General features: G+C 41.5%; 1 protein-coding gene and 2 pseudogenes across 1 annotated transcript in view; 1 reads left to right on the forward strand and 2 right to left on the reverse strand.

Moving 5' to 3' along the window:
* ISM1 (isthmin 1) overlaps positions 1-4,822 on the forward strand; it is a 113,474-nt gene extending 108,652 nt beyond the window's left edge. Inside the window, exon 7 of the mRNA XM_045295170.1 lies at positions 3,299-4,822. Coding sequence (XP_045151105.1) covers positions 3,299-3,816 — 518 coding nt within the window. The 3' untranslated portion in view covers positions 3,817-4,822. The remainder of the gene's footprint in view (positions 1-3,298) is intronic.
* Positions 4,823-9,516: 4,694 nt separating this feature from the next.
* Positions 9,517-14,284, reverse strand: LOC101654667 (annotated as a pseudogene).
* On the reverse strand, positions 10,728-10,820 carry LOC115871355 (annotated as a pseudogene).
* Positions 14,285-15,465: the final 1,181 nt, after the last annotated feature.

Below are 15,465 nucleotides of genomic sequence, written 5' to 3' on the forward strand. Positions count from 1 at the left end.
AGGGGTTCCCGAGGGTGGAAGCATGGGGGAAGCAGGGGGGAAAAGAGCTGATACCAAGGGCTCAAGTAGAAAGAAAATGTTTTGGAAATGATGATGGTAACATATGTACAAATGTGCTTGATACTATTGATACATAGCTTGTTATAAGAACTGTAAGAGCCCCCAATAAAATGATTTATTAAATTAAAAAAATTAAATAAAATAATGAACTAGATGGTACCCAGTTACTTCTACCAACTCTTCTGATCAGGGACACAATCAATGAATCCTGTTAGAACTGGAGAAAAATGGATAATAAAACCTCAAATTCCTAATAAAAATCGAACAAATTAGACCTACTGGACTGCTTAAGACTTGAAGAGCCTTAAGTTGCCCTGAGTTACTCTTCAAACTTCGAACCAAAACTAATGCCTGAGGTCACCTTGTTCCTAAATAACAAATTGGCTAAACAGTAATGAATATTACCAGCAATACCATGTGCCTTTAAAACCACCTTTCTAAGACTAAATGGTCAATAATTACTTTAAAACAAGGATGAGCATGTAAGGGGGGCAGGGAAACTAGATTGATGGGGACAAAACCCAACCTGGATGGAAGTAATGAGATGTCTATACATTATAGAGAATGTAGCCAATGTCACTGAACCACTTGTGTGGAAATGCTGAATAAGGAGCCTAAACTGCTGTGTAAATCTTAACCACAAGTGCAATGAGATATTATTTAAAAGTAAGTAAGAGAAAAATAAGAAATCATTACAAGCTTTATTGAAGATCTCCATGATGTGACGCCAACAACCTTATTCCCCTCTATCTTCTGCTCCAGACCCCAGCCCTAGCCATCGCCACCCCAATCTTTCTGTTATACCTTGGTTTGCACACTTTACATTTTCCCACAGTGCTCTCCCCTGTCTCTGCTCCTATCTTTGTTCTTGTAGATGATGCCAATTTAGGTTCTCCGACAAGCAAATGCCCAGGTGGGATCAGACGTGCAATTTTTGGGGAGAAATGCCTGTGAATGATCAAGGGCACAGGGCGTGGGACTCCTCAGGAAAAGCGTCTGAGCCAGCGGTTCTCAACCAGTGGGTTGCGACCCCTTTGGGGGGTCAAACAACCCTTTCACAGGGTTCACCTGATTCACAACAGTAGCAAAATTACAGTTATGAAGTAGCAATGAAAATAATTGTGTTGTTGGGGAGTTACCACAACATGAGGAACTGTATTAAAGGGTCGCGGCATTAGGAAGGTTGAGAACCACTAGTCTAAGCTAAGGTGCAGGCCGGGCATCTGTGGAGAGAGGGAAGGACTCTACTGGAGGTGCAGAGCCGAAGGAAGCTCTGAGAGCGTCTCAGCCATGCAGCGAGGGGTCCTCAGCCTCAGGCTGCCGGTTGCAGGACTCCCAGGCTGGAGAGGAAAGCATTGGCTCTTACAGCCCCGTCATGCTCAATCATTGCCTCGGGCCAGCCACCACATAGCCCCACCTGGCCTTAGGTACTGCGTAGGTGTCTTAAAGCTTCCCTGACTTTCTCTTATTGAATACCAATCAGAAGATTTTATTCTTAATTTTCCTTCATTACAATAAAAAATACGTATCTTTATATAACTTTGAGTTTGACATTTTAACCGATTCACTGGCATCCATTCACAATTATGGATAATCACCATCTGTTTCCAAACCTTTTTCATTATCTCCCTTTGTACACCTGAACTTACTTACTTCAACATCCTGAGACAGGTGCCATACATGCCTAGTGTGTTAGTCCGGGTAACCTAGAGAAATAAATTCATTGACACTCATATATGTGCAAGAAAGAATTTTATATCAAGAAATAATTATGCATCAATAAAATACCCCAGCCCAGTCCAGATCCAGTTGATAAGTTCAAAATTAGCACATATGTCGATATTAGCCCATGAATTCCTCTTTAGACTCACACAGCACTTGGAATGATGCTGAATTCAGGAAGATCACAGGCCTGTGGAGGGAAAGTCCTGAGTGTCCAATGGCAGTGAACGCACCTCCAGGGATCTGGCTGCCATCAGGGTGGCTCCATGTGGCTTGTCAACAGGAATGTGAAGCAGAGAGAGTGTGTGTCCCTCCTCCAGGGAGGAAGACAGGAGTTCCCAGAATCCTCAGGAGAAAGCCATGCCCAAGCAGAGGCATCATTGGCTATGACCTGATTGACAGGCTAGACTCCATCCCTTTGCTCAAGTTGACAGGAGATTATGGAACTACCACACCCAGCTTTTAACCCCTTGATGTCCCCACCATGTCCCTGCACACCAGCGTGGCCTGCTCATGGCAGCCCCTGAGGTTCTTCTGAAGGCTTTCCTTGCCCAGAAAAGCATGGTGGCTGGAAGTGTCTCAGTCAAGAATGTCCCAAAGCAGCCCTGCCTCAGCTGTTGATGGGAGCCAGTGGTAAATGCTCTGACCCCTCACACCGTGAAGAGGGAAGCTCTGAAGTGTGTTCTCTACGCTGCTTCCCCAGCAGGGTTGATATCTGGCTGCTTGCAGTGGTTATGTATTTAATACTAAGATAAATCAAAAAGTATTGTAAAAAACATCATCAACAGGCCTTTTTTCTGAGGCACTTCTGGGTGGATTCGAACCTCTAACCTTTCAGTGAGCAACCAAGCTCACTGAACTTGGGACCTCACCACCAGGGACTCCAACTAAAATGTTAAGTCCCCTAAAAGCACCTTTCTCCATCCTCACTGAAGCATTTTCTATACAATTATGTACAATGATTTTTAAACATCCAAGGTTAAGGGGTTAAAAGGCTAGGCCTCGTTTAAACCAGAAGCGAGTGACAGATTTAAACTCTAGACTTTCAAATGTTTTGGTTTCCCCCACCCCCCTGTGGAATTTCTACTACATCACCACTTGTTTAGAGAGGAGATTAAAAATGACCCTCTGAATTATTGTTAATTTTGTTAGGGTGATCATGGGATTATAGTAGGCTAGGAAAATATTCCTCATATTTATTTTCTACTGAAATAATTTATGGATCATAGAGTCATATATTTTCACAAAATTAAATGATGGCAAATAGACACTCATTATACAAATATTATTCTACGTTTATATGTTTTTAAAATGTCCTCATAAGATAAAGGGAGAGGAAAGCCTCTGGAGCAAGCAGCCCCCACTCATCTCCAGGTCCGAGAGAGATGAACTTGGCCCTCCGGGGCCTGGGCGCATCGGGCAGCTGCAGGCAACTGGAGCTCAAAAAGGGAGGTGACACCGTTACCGCAGTCCAGTGTTGCATGTGGTGAGAGGGTTTCTCTGTGGTCTTTTTCAGACACGGACAACTGTGAGCGATGGATGAGCTGCAAAAGTGAGTTCTTGAAGAAGTATATGCACAAGGTAATCAATGACCTTCCCAGCTGCCCCTGTGCCTATCCCACCGAAGTGGCCTATAGCACAGCAGACATCTTTGATCGCATCAAGCACAAGGACTTCCGCTGGAAGGACGCCAGTGGGCCTAAGGAAAAGTTAGAGATTTACAAACCCACAGCCCGGTACTGCATCAGGTCCATGCTATCCCTAGAGAGCACCACACTGGCTGCCCAGCACTGTTGCTATGGTGACAACATGCAGCTTATTACCAGGGGCAAAGGAGCTGGGACCCCTAACCTCATCAGCACAGAGTTCTCGGCAGAGCTCCACTACAAAGTGGACGTTCTGCCCTGGATTATCTGCAAGGGAGACTGGAGCAGGTATAACGAGGCTCGGCCTCCCAACAATGGACAAAAGTGCACCGAGAGTCCTTCAGATGAAGACTACTCCAAGCAATTTCAAGAGGCCAGGGAGTATTAGAGGCTGAGAATAAGAGAGAGAGCGAGAGAGCTGGGGCGCCACCTCCGGCGTTTGTGACACAGAGGCACTGCACTGATCTGCTCGCCAGGAGCAAAACCCTCCTTAGCTGCATACATGTATATGTGTATATATTACGTGAATATTTTTCATCACTACGTGAGAGGTGTGCAGCAGGCTCAGGTGACTGCCATCTGAAGCCACACTTGCGATCGTGACTGCCTACAGCCCTCTTGGATATGGTCTATGATCTATGCCAGGTTGGGGGGCAGGGTGGGCATGGCCTGGCAGAGCAGCCAGAAGAACCCGTAGAGGACAGTGGCCAGGGCTCAATTCACACCTGACCCAGTATTTCTGAGAGGAGTAAACGGGGAGCGAAGCTGAAGGTGCAAACAGGATGAGCAGGTTCTATATATAACTTATTTAATGTGAATGTGACTTAAGCATAACCTTTTCTATGGAGGGGTCATAAAATTATTTAATCACTTCACAAAGAAGACAGAAAGAAATAAGCTTAGGAAAGCGAAAGAAAAAGGGAATTTTGTTGTGATTTCTTTGAAAAGAAAAAGTCAATGGAACTGTAGCAAGACCGGGAAAAAAAAGCCACTGGAAATCAAATGTTATTTAGTCACAAAGCATCTTGCTGAAGTGTTGGCCCTCCAAAACGCCCTGGCCTCTGACTGAGTGTAACCTGGAAAGAAATGGGTATTTTAGGGGCAAATCTGCGGTCTGATAACCATATCAAATGATGTTTTAATAAAATAGCAATATTTACACAATGCGATAATTTTACTAAAATCCTCAATGTTTAATGTTTTACAAAAGAAAAAATCTTACTTATTTTTATAAAGTATTTATTAAATCATTGGATCTTGTGCATCAAGCAATTGTAATATGACCTGGTTCTGTGGGGTGGAACTTAGGACAAAGAAAGACTTGGTTCTTATGCAATATTTTACTTGCAAAACTCCAGGAAAGGAGAATATATAATAAACTCAGAATAAATGTGTTACCTGCATCCTTGATTTATGACCCAAAAACCGTCAATAGCTCTGATGAAGCAGGGCTTCCTGGCAGGGAAAGGAAGGTGCAAACCAGGTGGGCAGAAAGGGCTGCATTGACCGATGTGATGATGGGTGGTGTAAGACATGGCTTCTTTGGCACCACGATCATTTACCTAGGACACTGGAGCCACTGATGCAGGTGCAGCCCTTTGCCCACCCAGAACTAAGCCATTTAAGCCAAAGTAAAGGCTGAAGACAACCCAGGTGAACAGGATCATTTGCAGACAGAATTCTGCCGTTAGACTAGTAAGTAAAATTATACATCATGCAAATTGCTCCTTTTCCAGGTTGAAAGAAAAAAGATTCAGAAAACATAAATCACATTAGAACTCATCTTTCATTTCCTGCCCCAGTGCTCTTGCTATGAGCTCATATTTTTGGTGTCCTCATATACCTGGTGTCTTTGCTATTGTTGATGCCATCCTTCCAAAAGCAACCGCAATTGAGTGGATTCGAACTCACAGTAACAGGAGGCAGGGTTTCCAAGAATGTAAATCTTTTGTGGAGTAGGCAGCTTCATCTCTCTCCAAGGGAGCATCTGGTGGGTACGAACCCCCAACCTAGTACCACCAGGAATCCATCCTTAGAATCCCCTAATTGAATTTTGCTCTTACCAATTATTGGTACTTTAGAATTGATTAATTATATATTTCCCACCGTCAGAATATTTCTGTTTATGGCTCATTTCTACTTGTATAAAGAAAAGCCTGTTCGTATCTGAAGGACTCCTAGGCAATGAACTGATAGGGAAGAAAACCAGTGGTCCATATAGGATGGCAGCAGGTTGGACTTCTAATAATAGGAAAACCATTGGCAAAAAATAGGAAAACCATTGGCAAAAAGAGGTTCCCAGCAATAGAATGCACCGCATTTGAAGTGAGGATGAGTGTGGACACAAAAGCTGGTGAGAATGCATAGGATGCCCTCAATGATGAGGAAGAGGGGACAAATGTGCAGTGCCATTCTCTGTCAATGTTCTGTTAATGGTGGTATGAAGTATTGGGCAAAAATGAGGCAGGAATCAAGTAAGTACCTGTTGGAGCTGATAATGGTTTTATAAAATAGAGAAAACAAAGTGGGGGTGGTGGGGTGGATGCATTTGAAGTAAGAAAGTGGTATGAAGTAAGAGCAAGCAAATAGGAAAGATCTTGGTGTTTAGGGTATTTTCTGGAAACTAGAATGTTTGAATGAGGAGTAGAGGGAAGAAAGGTATGGGCCATGTCTAGAAGGTTTTTGTTAAGAATCCAGCATGGATTCTTTAGGGACAATAAAGCTTTCATTTTACAGTGAGAATGACTGAATCCAAAGTTTTCCATGGGCTATTTGTTTTTATTAACCTAATTAATAGCTAGATGGACAGAGGGGCAAATTGAGAGTGGGGATGAACTCTGCCTCCTCCAGGCCACCCTAAAACACTTCCAGTCATCCTTGTCATTGGACTAGTGTCACACTGCTAGAAACGTGCTGCTCTAGAATCGACCTCTCTCATAGTGAACTGGTTTTCAGTCTTAAAGCCTGATGAATCAAATAGGTTATCCTCCGAAATAAAAACTCAGGTTATCCAATAAAACATGGAGGACCTTGTTTTAGTCAGTTCGGAGCACAGGCCCGCCTCACAGAGATCCCAGGCAATTCCTCAGGGAATTGTGGATAATTAGCTCACGGGAAACTTTGCCAACAGTAGACTAGGCTGCCTGTGACCTTTCTCTGCAACATCTCAGTGGCTGCTCTGTAGAGCATTTCTTACCTGATGGGTTGCTCCTTTGCTTCTCTCTGAAAAGATAACCGCTTTTCTGGTAATTCACTGGGTCTCCTTTGTGTCAGATTTTCAACAAGCCAACCTTGAAAGAAATGCCCAAAGCACCCATGGAGGGAAAGACTCAGGTCGTGTATAGCCTTCTCCAGAATACTGTTCAAGTACACACTGTGAAGACACTGCCAAGAGTTTCCACTTTATATTTCAGTTGCTAGGAGAGTAGATTCCACTATAACTACACATTAAAGAATATATATTATACCAGTTGTTATTTTAAAAATATGTTATGATCCCATGTACCATGGAAGATAGGTATTTTTGCATCCATTTTATATGTGAGGGGAAAAAGTCCCAGAACAATTAAACTTGCTGAAGGACATTGTTATTGTTGTTAGGTACCAAAGAACCAGTCCCAACCCATAGCAACCCTCTGCACAATAGAATGAAGCTCTGCTCAGTTCTGCCCCATCCTCACCATTGTTCCCATGCTCAGCCCACTGTTGCAGCCACTGTGTCAATCCATCTTGCTGAGGTCTCTTGGCTGCCCCTGCACTTTCCCAAGTACGATGTCCTTCTCCGGGGACTGGTCTCTCCTGACAACATGTTCAAAGGACATGAGAAGAAGTGTCTCCATCCTTGCCTCTAAGAAGCACATTGGCCATACTTGTTCCAAGGCAGACTTGTTTGTCCTTTGGCAGTCCCTGTACTTTCCATATTCTTCTCCAGCACCACAATTCTAATGCGTCCATACTTCTTCAGTCTTCCATATGCAGTGTTCAACGTTCATATGCAGATGAAGTCATTGAAAACCCCATGGCTTGGGTCAGGCGCAGGACAGTCCTCAAAGTAACATGCCTGCTTCTCAACACTGAATGCTGCCGATTTACCCAAAGCAATGCATTGTTTGATCTCCGACTGCTTCTCCCATGAGCTCTGTGGCTCCTAGCAAGACAGAATCCTTGCCAACATCAATCTTTTCTCCACTTATCATGTTACTTACCTATTGGTCCAGTTGTGAAGATTTCGGCCTTCTTTCCATTGAGTTGTACTGCACACTGAAGGCTGCCTTCCTTAGTCTTCATCAGCAAGTGCTTCAAGTCCTCCTCACTTTAAGCAAACAAGGTTGTGTCATCTGCATATTGGATGTTGTTTAAAAGTTTTCCTTCGATCCTGATATCACATTCTTCTTCATATAATTCAGCATACAGATTCAATAAGTATGGTAAGATGACTCTGAAGCACACCTTTCCCAATTTTTTAATGTAAAATATTTAATACATTCAAAAGGAGCTCTTCTTTAGTAGTTTGTTAAGATACTTGAAGTAGTTAGTTTGTTGTGCCAACCTGGCTGATAAACACATGGGGTTAATTGAAGGGCAGAGGGATAAATGGCTCAGTGAGCCTCACCTTTCTAGTTCTCGGGTCTCTTGCTTTCTGATGGTCGGACCAGGATGCAGCTGCCTTAGCCAGTTCCCTGCTTTAGCTGGCAAGGCTCACTTCCTGCAAGACATCCCTGAGGAGAAGCACATGGACCTACCTTGATGCAGCCCTGGGTGCTGGAGCAGCCGTGTGGAGACCCCTACCAGCGCTGAGATGCTTACATGTTCACTGATTCGGCTTGCCTCCTGCAGTCAGCCTCTAGTGTGTGTTTTGTGAGATGGAGGAGACCTTTGTGGATTGGTGTTGGACAAAAAGGTTAATGCCAGACTTATGGGCTTGGGCAGAACTGGGTTGGCATGTTTTCTTGATGAGCACTTAACCTTTATATAAAACTCTCTCTTATACATGAGTTTCTGTGGATTTGTTTCACTAAAGTACCCAGACTAACACAATACTGTATACTATACAAAGTAGGACAATCTAGCTTTTTTTGTGTTCAGTCGGTTTTAAAGAAAATGTTTATGCTAAAGAAATTTTGGTTAAAAATATATTTAAATAGAAATTTCAAGGATTGTCTACGGGGGCATATAACATTGTGTGTATGCATGTTTTGCAGATTGTTTAAGAATGACTTTGCTTCTTCCCTTTAAACTATAGCCCAAAACATAGTTTAGTTAATAAGTCTTGCTTAGTCATCTAAATGTATATAATTTGAAGCACCAAAGATTAGCTAGATAGGCTTGAAAATCCATATCCAAAAGCTCTTCCTTTTTGAACTTCCTGCCAAGCTCTGTAATTCTTTGATGATCTGTCTCATCTCAAGGGATCTCCATCATTGATGTTCCCATTGCAGTAGATGTGAAATACTTTGGTTTATATGCTGTTCAATCCACTTCTGAACCTACTTCCTTGGACTCCTCATCAAAAGTACTATCATCTGATATGAACCTCAGATCAATGAGAGGACAACTACTTTTCAAATTCTAGGCCATCATAATCCTCATAAATTTTACTGGCGGTTTCAGAAGCATCAAAGTCTACTACTGCATAATAGTATTTCAGTCTTTTGAATGGATGATCTCTCAATCTTTCTGTGAATGCCTAGTCTTTTTCAGGGACATCTTCAGGAAGGGTAACTTCACTGGACCTTGAACTTGCTCTTCCTTCATCTTCTCCTTTCCAAACTCTGAAGGAGAGACCATTACAGAAAACATAACACCTCTTTTAGGATTAAATAAACTGAAAAGAGCCAGCAAATCTTGTGCCTTCAATACACCCGAGTCCTTGTTGTAAACAGCTCATTGATGTGTGATCGCATCAGCCCGAGGCGGTATCTTTCTCTAAATTCTCTAAGCATCTGCAAAAGCAAATCCTCCTGGAAGTAATTCTTCAGAACTAGTTTCTGTCTCTCCTTTCAGGGTCAATTTCACTTTCATCGTCATCCTCATCTTCATCTTGCTCATTTTAATTATCACTTTTATCGTCATCATCTTCATGAGAAGTTCAACCAGCACTTGAAATTTCACCTTCAGGTTCCTCATCATGTAGTTTGCTGGCATGGTCTAACTATTCCACCGGAGAATCTTCATCAAGCGCTTGACCTTCTGCTTGGTCAACCTTTCCTAATTGTATTTCTCGTCTTGTCTCAGAACACGTGACCTTGGGCAATTTCACAATTTCACTGATGTCCAAGTCAATTCTCTTTGGCTTTCCTTCAGGAAAGTAGTCTGCACAAGGCTGCACAATGTCTTCTTCTCTCGTATCTTTCTATGTGAAGTCTCGGCTTTGCTTGTTGGAGCTTACTTTTGAATCCAACTCCTTAGATGTAAAAGATGGTTTTGCTTTCTGAATATTCTCAGAATTATTTAATTCGTTTTCACTTTCAGAATTCGTTGGATTTTCTTGGTGTCTTTCATTTTCTCTCTAACTAGAAATTTTTAATCTATTCCTCATTTAATTTGAGATTTTTTTTCTTCTTCTTCATTTTTTTTAGGGGGGGGATCCTTTTTTTTTTTAATTGTTTTATTAGGGGCTCATACAACTCTTATCACAATCCATACATACATCAATTGTGTAAAGCGCATTTGTACATTCATTGCCCTCATCATTCTCAAAACTTTGCCTCTCCACTTAAACCCCCGGCATTAGATCCTCATTTTTTTTGATTCAGGGCCTTGCTTTCTTCATCAAAGAGATCTTGAATCATAATCAGAACATAGTCATAGAATCAGGTCTTAGTAACATTTCAAGTCCTCCATAGCACTGTGGCTGATGGGACTTTTATCCACAGCACAGTGCAACTTGAACTTTTTGTCAGGAAACATGGCTCAGAATCTCTTGTCAATTTTGACTTTCTTTGTTTTGAAGGTTTAACTTTTGTCTCCCAGTTCTTCTATCGCTACCCAATGTTTCATCCCACCAACCTTCCTTTTTCCCAGTCTAACAGTACATGTAGCAAGCAGACAAAGGGATATTTGGGGGGTGTTTTTAATGACTTGGTTCAAGTAAGCTCTATAATCACAGCTTTTGGGAGAACCACTTGTTTTGACCTGTCTTGTACCTCTCCTCAAATTTGATCTTGGTTTCCCGACAGGTCTTGCGTTTAAGAGTGGGGTCTCTGAAGACATCCTTGTTGACTGACAACAGTTTCATCCAATGGGATGTTCATTGAGCACCTTGTGGGCATGAGGTGATTATAAGTATACACCTTCACCGAAAATAGTAATTGCTTCACTGATTTGCGTGTCATCCTTGCTAATCTGCTCTGTATGGCTCCAGTGTTAGTATCTATGCTGCCAAGTGAGCACTGTTTTGTACTTTCTGATCACTTCTATCATTACTCAAAATCGTGGGTCATTCGTACCCTGTCTAAAATGCAGGCCACTTAGTATTTCTTGTTTGGAAGTCATTTGTAACCTCTTGCTGGAAAAAGACTTGAAAAACCAAATAATGGGATCCAGGCCTATAATCCTCTGCATGACTCTCAGGCACTCGTGCTGGGCCAAACTACTTCAGCTTTCTGCCCAAATCCTCTGACATCAGCAATGATATCTCTTGTTCCACTTCCCCTTCTGAATCCAACTGGAACTCCTGGAAACTCCCTGTCAGTGGACTACTGTAACCATTGTTGGATGATCTTCAGCAGAATTTTACTTGCATATGATATTAATGATAGTGTTCTATAATGTGAGAATTCTGTTGGGTCACATTTCTTTGGAATGGGCACAAATATGGATCTCTTTCCGTTACTTGGCCAAGTAGTTGTCTTCTAAATTTCCTGGCATAGACTAGCAAGTTCTTCCAGTGCTTCATCAGCTTGTTGAAGCATTTCAAGTGGTATTCCATCAACTCCTGGAGCCTTGTGTATGGCTAGTGCTATCGGTGCAGCTTGAACGTCTTTCTTCAATGCTACTGGTTCTTGTTCATATGCTGCCTCTTGAAATGGTTGCATGTTGAGTGCTTATTTTTGGTATAGTAACTGTGTATTCTTTTAATCTTCTTTTGAAGCTTCCTGCATCATTCAATATTTTGTCCAGAGAATCTTTCAAGATTGCAACTCAAGACTTGAGTTTTGCCTTTAGTTCTTTCACTTTAACATATGCCAAACACATTCTTCCTTTTGGTTTTCTAACTCTAGATCTTTGCACATTTCATGATAACACTTGACTTTGTCATCTCCAGCTGCCCTTTGAATCTTCTGTTCAGCATTTTGGCTGCATCATTTCATCCAGGTGCTCTAGCTACTCTATGATCAAGATCAAGTTTGAAGGTCCATAATGGACTGGTTTCAGTGGAGTGTCCAGATGAAGACAGACTGGGAAAAAAGGTCACGGTTTCCTACTTCTGAAAAAAAAAGTGTAATAAGAATCTATAGACTAGATAGCAGCAGAACCTTGCTGAAGGTCAGGAAGGTGACCCTCTCCAGTTAGAGGGCACTCCAAATATAACTAGAGAAGAGCTGCTTCAAAGTAGAGTTGCACTTACGGACATGAATGTAGCATAGCTCCTGGGACCTTCATCTGCCAATGTGGCATGACTCAATATTAGAAGAAATTGCTTCAAACAGCAATCAGAATGTAGAATGTGCTAAGTATTAATCAGACTATTACAGGTTGTAAGAATGTAATGAAGTTAGTGAGCTGAAGTTGCTGGCTTTGGACATTTTAAATCAGGCAATCCTATGGTCTACTATGCCAAGAATGACATATGGAAAGAGAACAGTATCACATTCATTCTGAAAAAAATAACATTAAAGATCTATCCCCTCCACTATCATGATCCCAGTTCTACCTTACAAATCTGGCTAGACCAGAGGATGTACACTGGTACAGAAAGGAACCGGAAACACAGGGAATCCAGGACAGATGATCCCTTCAGGACCAGTGGTGAGAGTGACGATACCGGGAGGGTGGAGGGAAGGTGGGGTAGAAAAGGGGAACTTATTATAAGGATCTACATATAGCCTCCTCCCTGGGGAATGGACAACAGAAAAGTGGGTTAAGGGAGACATCAGACAGTGTAAGATAGGACAAAATAATAATTTATAAATTATCAAGGGTTCATGAGGGAGGGTGAAGCAGGGAGGGAGGGGGGGAAATGAGGAGCTGATACCAAGGGCTCAAGTAGAAAGCAAATGTTTTGATAATGATGATGGCAGCAAATGTACAAATGTGCTTGACATACAATGCATGTATATATGGATTGTGATAAGAATTGTATGAGCCCCCAATAAAGTGATTTAAAAAAAAAACTATCCTGAAGTATAGTGCTGTCAGTGAAAGGACAAAAAGAAATACCAGTTCATATGACTATTTAAATCTGTGCACCAAACACTAGTGCCAAAGATGAGGCAAGTAAGGAGTTTACCAACTTCTACAACCTGAAATTGATCTAATATGCAGTCGAGGTACACTGATAACCACTGGTGAGTGGAATGCAAAAGCTAGAAACAAAGAAGAATCTAATACGAAGTAATATAAACTAAAGCATTTGATTGTCCAGGTATGATATTATATTATTTATGACAAAGCTACTTGTTATAATAAGTAAGTTTCAAAATCATAGTAAATGCAATAAATGTTTATTTCCCACTCTTGAAACAATCTAAAACAATGTCCCATCTTAAGTGATACCAAGGCCTGAGGCCCTTTCCATCTGACGGCCCTGCCATTCTCAAGGCATGCCTTTCTAAGATGCCCTGGCATTGACTTCTAATTCAACCAGCTCCAAAAGAAAGAGCAACAAGAGTGGGCATACACCGTTTGACAAGTCATGTCAAGAGGGGTTGTACTTTCTCTTGTTCTCCACAGCACAGTACTTTCCACACCTTTCAGCAAGAGAAGCTGGGAAGTGGAATCCAGTCAGGAGCCCAGAAAGCAGAAGAAGACTCTGAGCACTTGACCAATCTTTCCCATGGAGGTAGATCACCACTTACCCGATGATACAGAGCAAACAAGAAAGTCATGAGAGGGAGGAGCTCTACAAGGGCTTAAATTGGGTGAGCTGGAGGGGAAGATCCTTTCCTCTCCTCCACGATCTTTGCACTACAGTGCAACCCTTCCACCCCTCCACAGTCACATTGCTCTAGTGACAACTTGGTTCTGTCCTGAAGCACAACTTGGGTAGAAGATCACCTATCTTACTTGTGGCAGATCATTTTAATGCCTCCAAATTCCTGGAAACATATAAGAAGCAAAACACAACATACCCAAACCTCTGGGACACAGCAAAAGCAGTACTCCAATGATGTGCAAAGCAACAACAGACACACACATGAAAAAAGAAGGGAGAACCAAAAAAGAGCATCTTTGCCCAGCATCAAGATAAGAGCAACAAAATACACTTCCAGTCACTAGAAGAATAAATCATAAATATTAGCAGAATTAAATCAATTTGAAAACAAAAGAGCTATGTGAAAAATCAACTAGACAAGTAGTTGGTTTTTTAAAAGCATTAACAAAATCGGCAAACTACTGGCAAAATTGACAAAGGGAAAGAATAACATGAAATGGGTAACATCACAACAGATTCAAATGAAGTAAAATATAATGATAACATTACTATAAAAGACCTCCCCAAAATTTGAAAACCTAGATAAAACGGATAAATTTCTAGAAACACACAGTCTATCCAAATATCATGAATTGATGTAGAAAACCTCAACAAAACCATAACCAAAGAAGTAATGGGTCAGGTCATTTACAAAAACTTCCCACCAAGAAATTCCAGGGCCAAATGGCCTTACCGGGAAATTCTCCCAACCATTTTCCATTGCCTCTTCCCTCTGCTGTAGTCAATTTGATTTCGATGTATTCCATCTGGAGGAATCTATGTGTATAATGGATTGTGTTGTTGAAAAATAGAATTTGCTATGAACAAGTTGTTGGCCTTGTAAAATTCTATCATGTGATCTCCAATTTAGTTTCTATCACCAAGACCATATTTTCCAATTCTTCTTTTCTTTGTTTCGAAATTTTGCATTTCAATCACCAATAGTTATCAATGCATCCTGACTGCATTTTTTTTAGCAATTTCCTACTTAAGATATTGGTACAATTTTTCAATTTCTGCATCACTAGCTATAGTGGTTGTTGCATGAATTTGATTAATAGTTGTATTGATTTTATTTCCTTGAAGCTAGATAGATACAAGCCTCTCAAAGACTGCTTTGTAACGCAAACTAGATCTTGAAGTGTCCTTTTTGGAAGATGCATCAATCCAGTCTTCTTGACTGTCGTTCCCGGCATAATAAACCATATGACTTTCTGATTAAAAATGGCCATCACCGTTCATTGCAGCTCACTAAGAACTAAGGTATCTATTTCATATTTGATAATTTCCAATTTTTCTACATTCAGACTTTGCACGTTCCTATTTCCAATTATTAATAGATTTTTGCAGCTATTTCTTCTCAGTATGTGAAGGTCTATGCATGTCATTATGGTCAACTCTACTTGGACAAAGCGGCTCTTCCTTAGTGCTATTTTAAATGCCTTCTGACCTGAGGGGCTTATCTTCTGGCACTACTTCTCAAAACGTGCTGTCTGACAGTCTGTCGTACTGTGGCATCTTGGATGTTATTGTGATCCTAGAGGTTATGCCACTGTATTTCAAATGCCAACAGAGTCACTGTGACGCTTCCAGACTAGGAACAAACTGTGAAGAAGGAACCGGCTGTCCACTTTGGAGGAATTAGATGCTGAAAACCTTAGGCACAGCATTGAGGCATTGTTCATTACTATAGCTGACAAAAAAGAAAAAGTATTTTCCTTCTCACCAGAGATAGTAACACACTACTAGATTTCAATGCCATTGGTCCTTTACACAATTCAGCTGTTTGATGCTGTCTGATGAGCTTTGGACTGCTGACCACGACATCAGTAGATCGAACTCCCAAACCCTTCTGTTGGAGAAAGATGAGATTATCTGCCCCTATACATATTTACAGCTTTG

The sequence above is a fragment of the Echinops telfairi genome, unplaced genomic scaffold (assembly GCF_000313985.2).
Source record: "Echinops telfairi isolate 266 unplaced genomic scaffold, ASM31398v2 ScPeMD7_5592;HRSCAF=6446, whole genome shotgun sequence".
Lineage (NCBI taxonomy): Eukaryota > Metazoa > Chordata > Mammalia > Afrosoricida > Tenrecidae > Echinops > Echinops telfairi.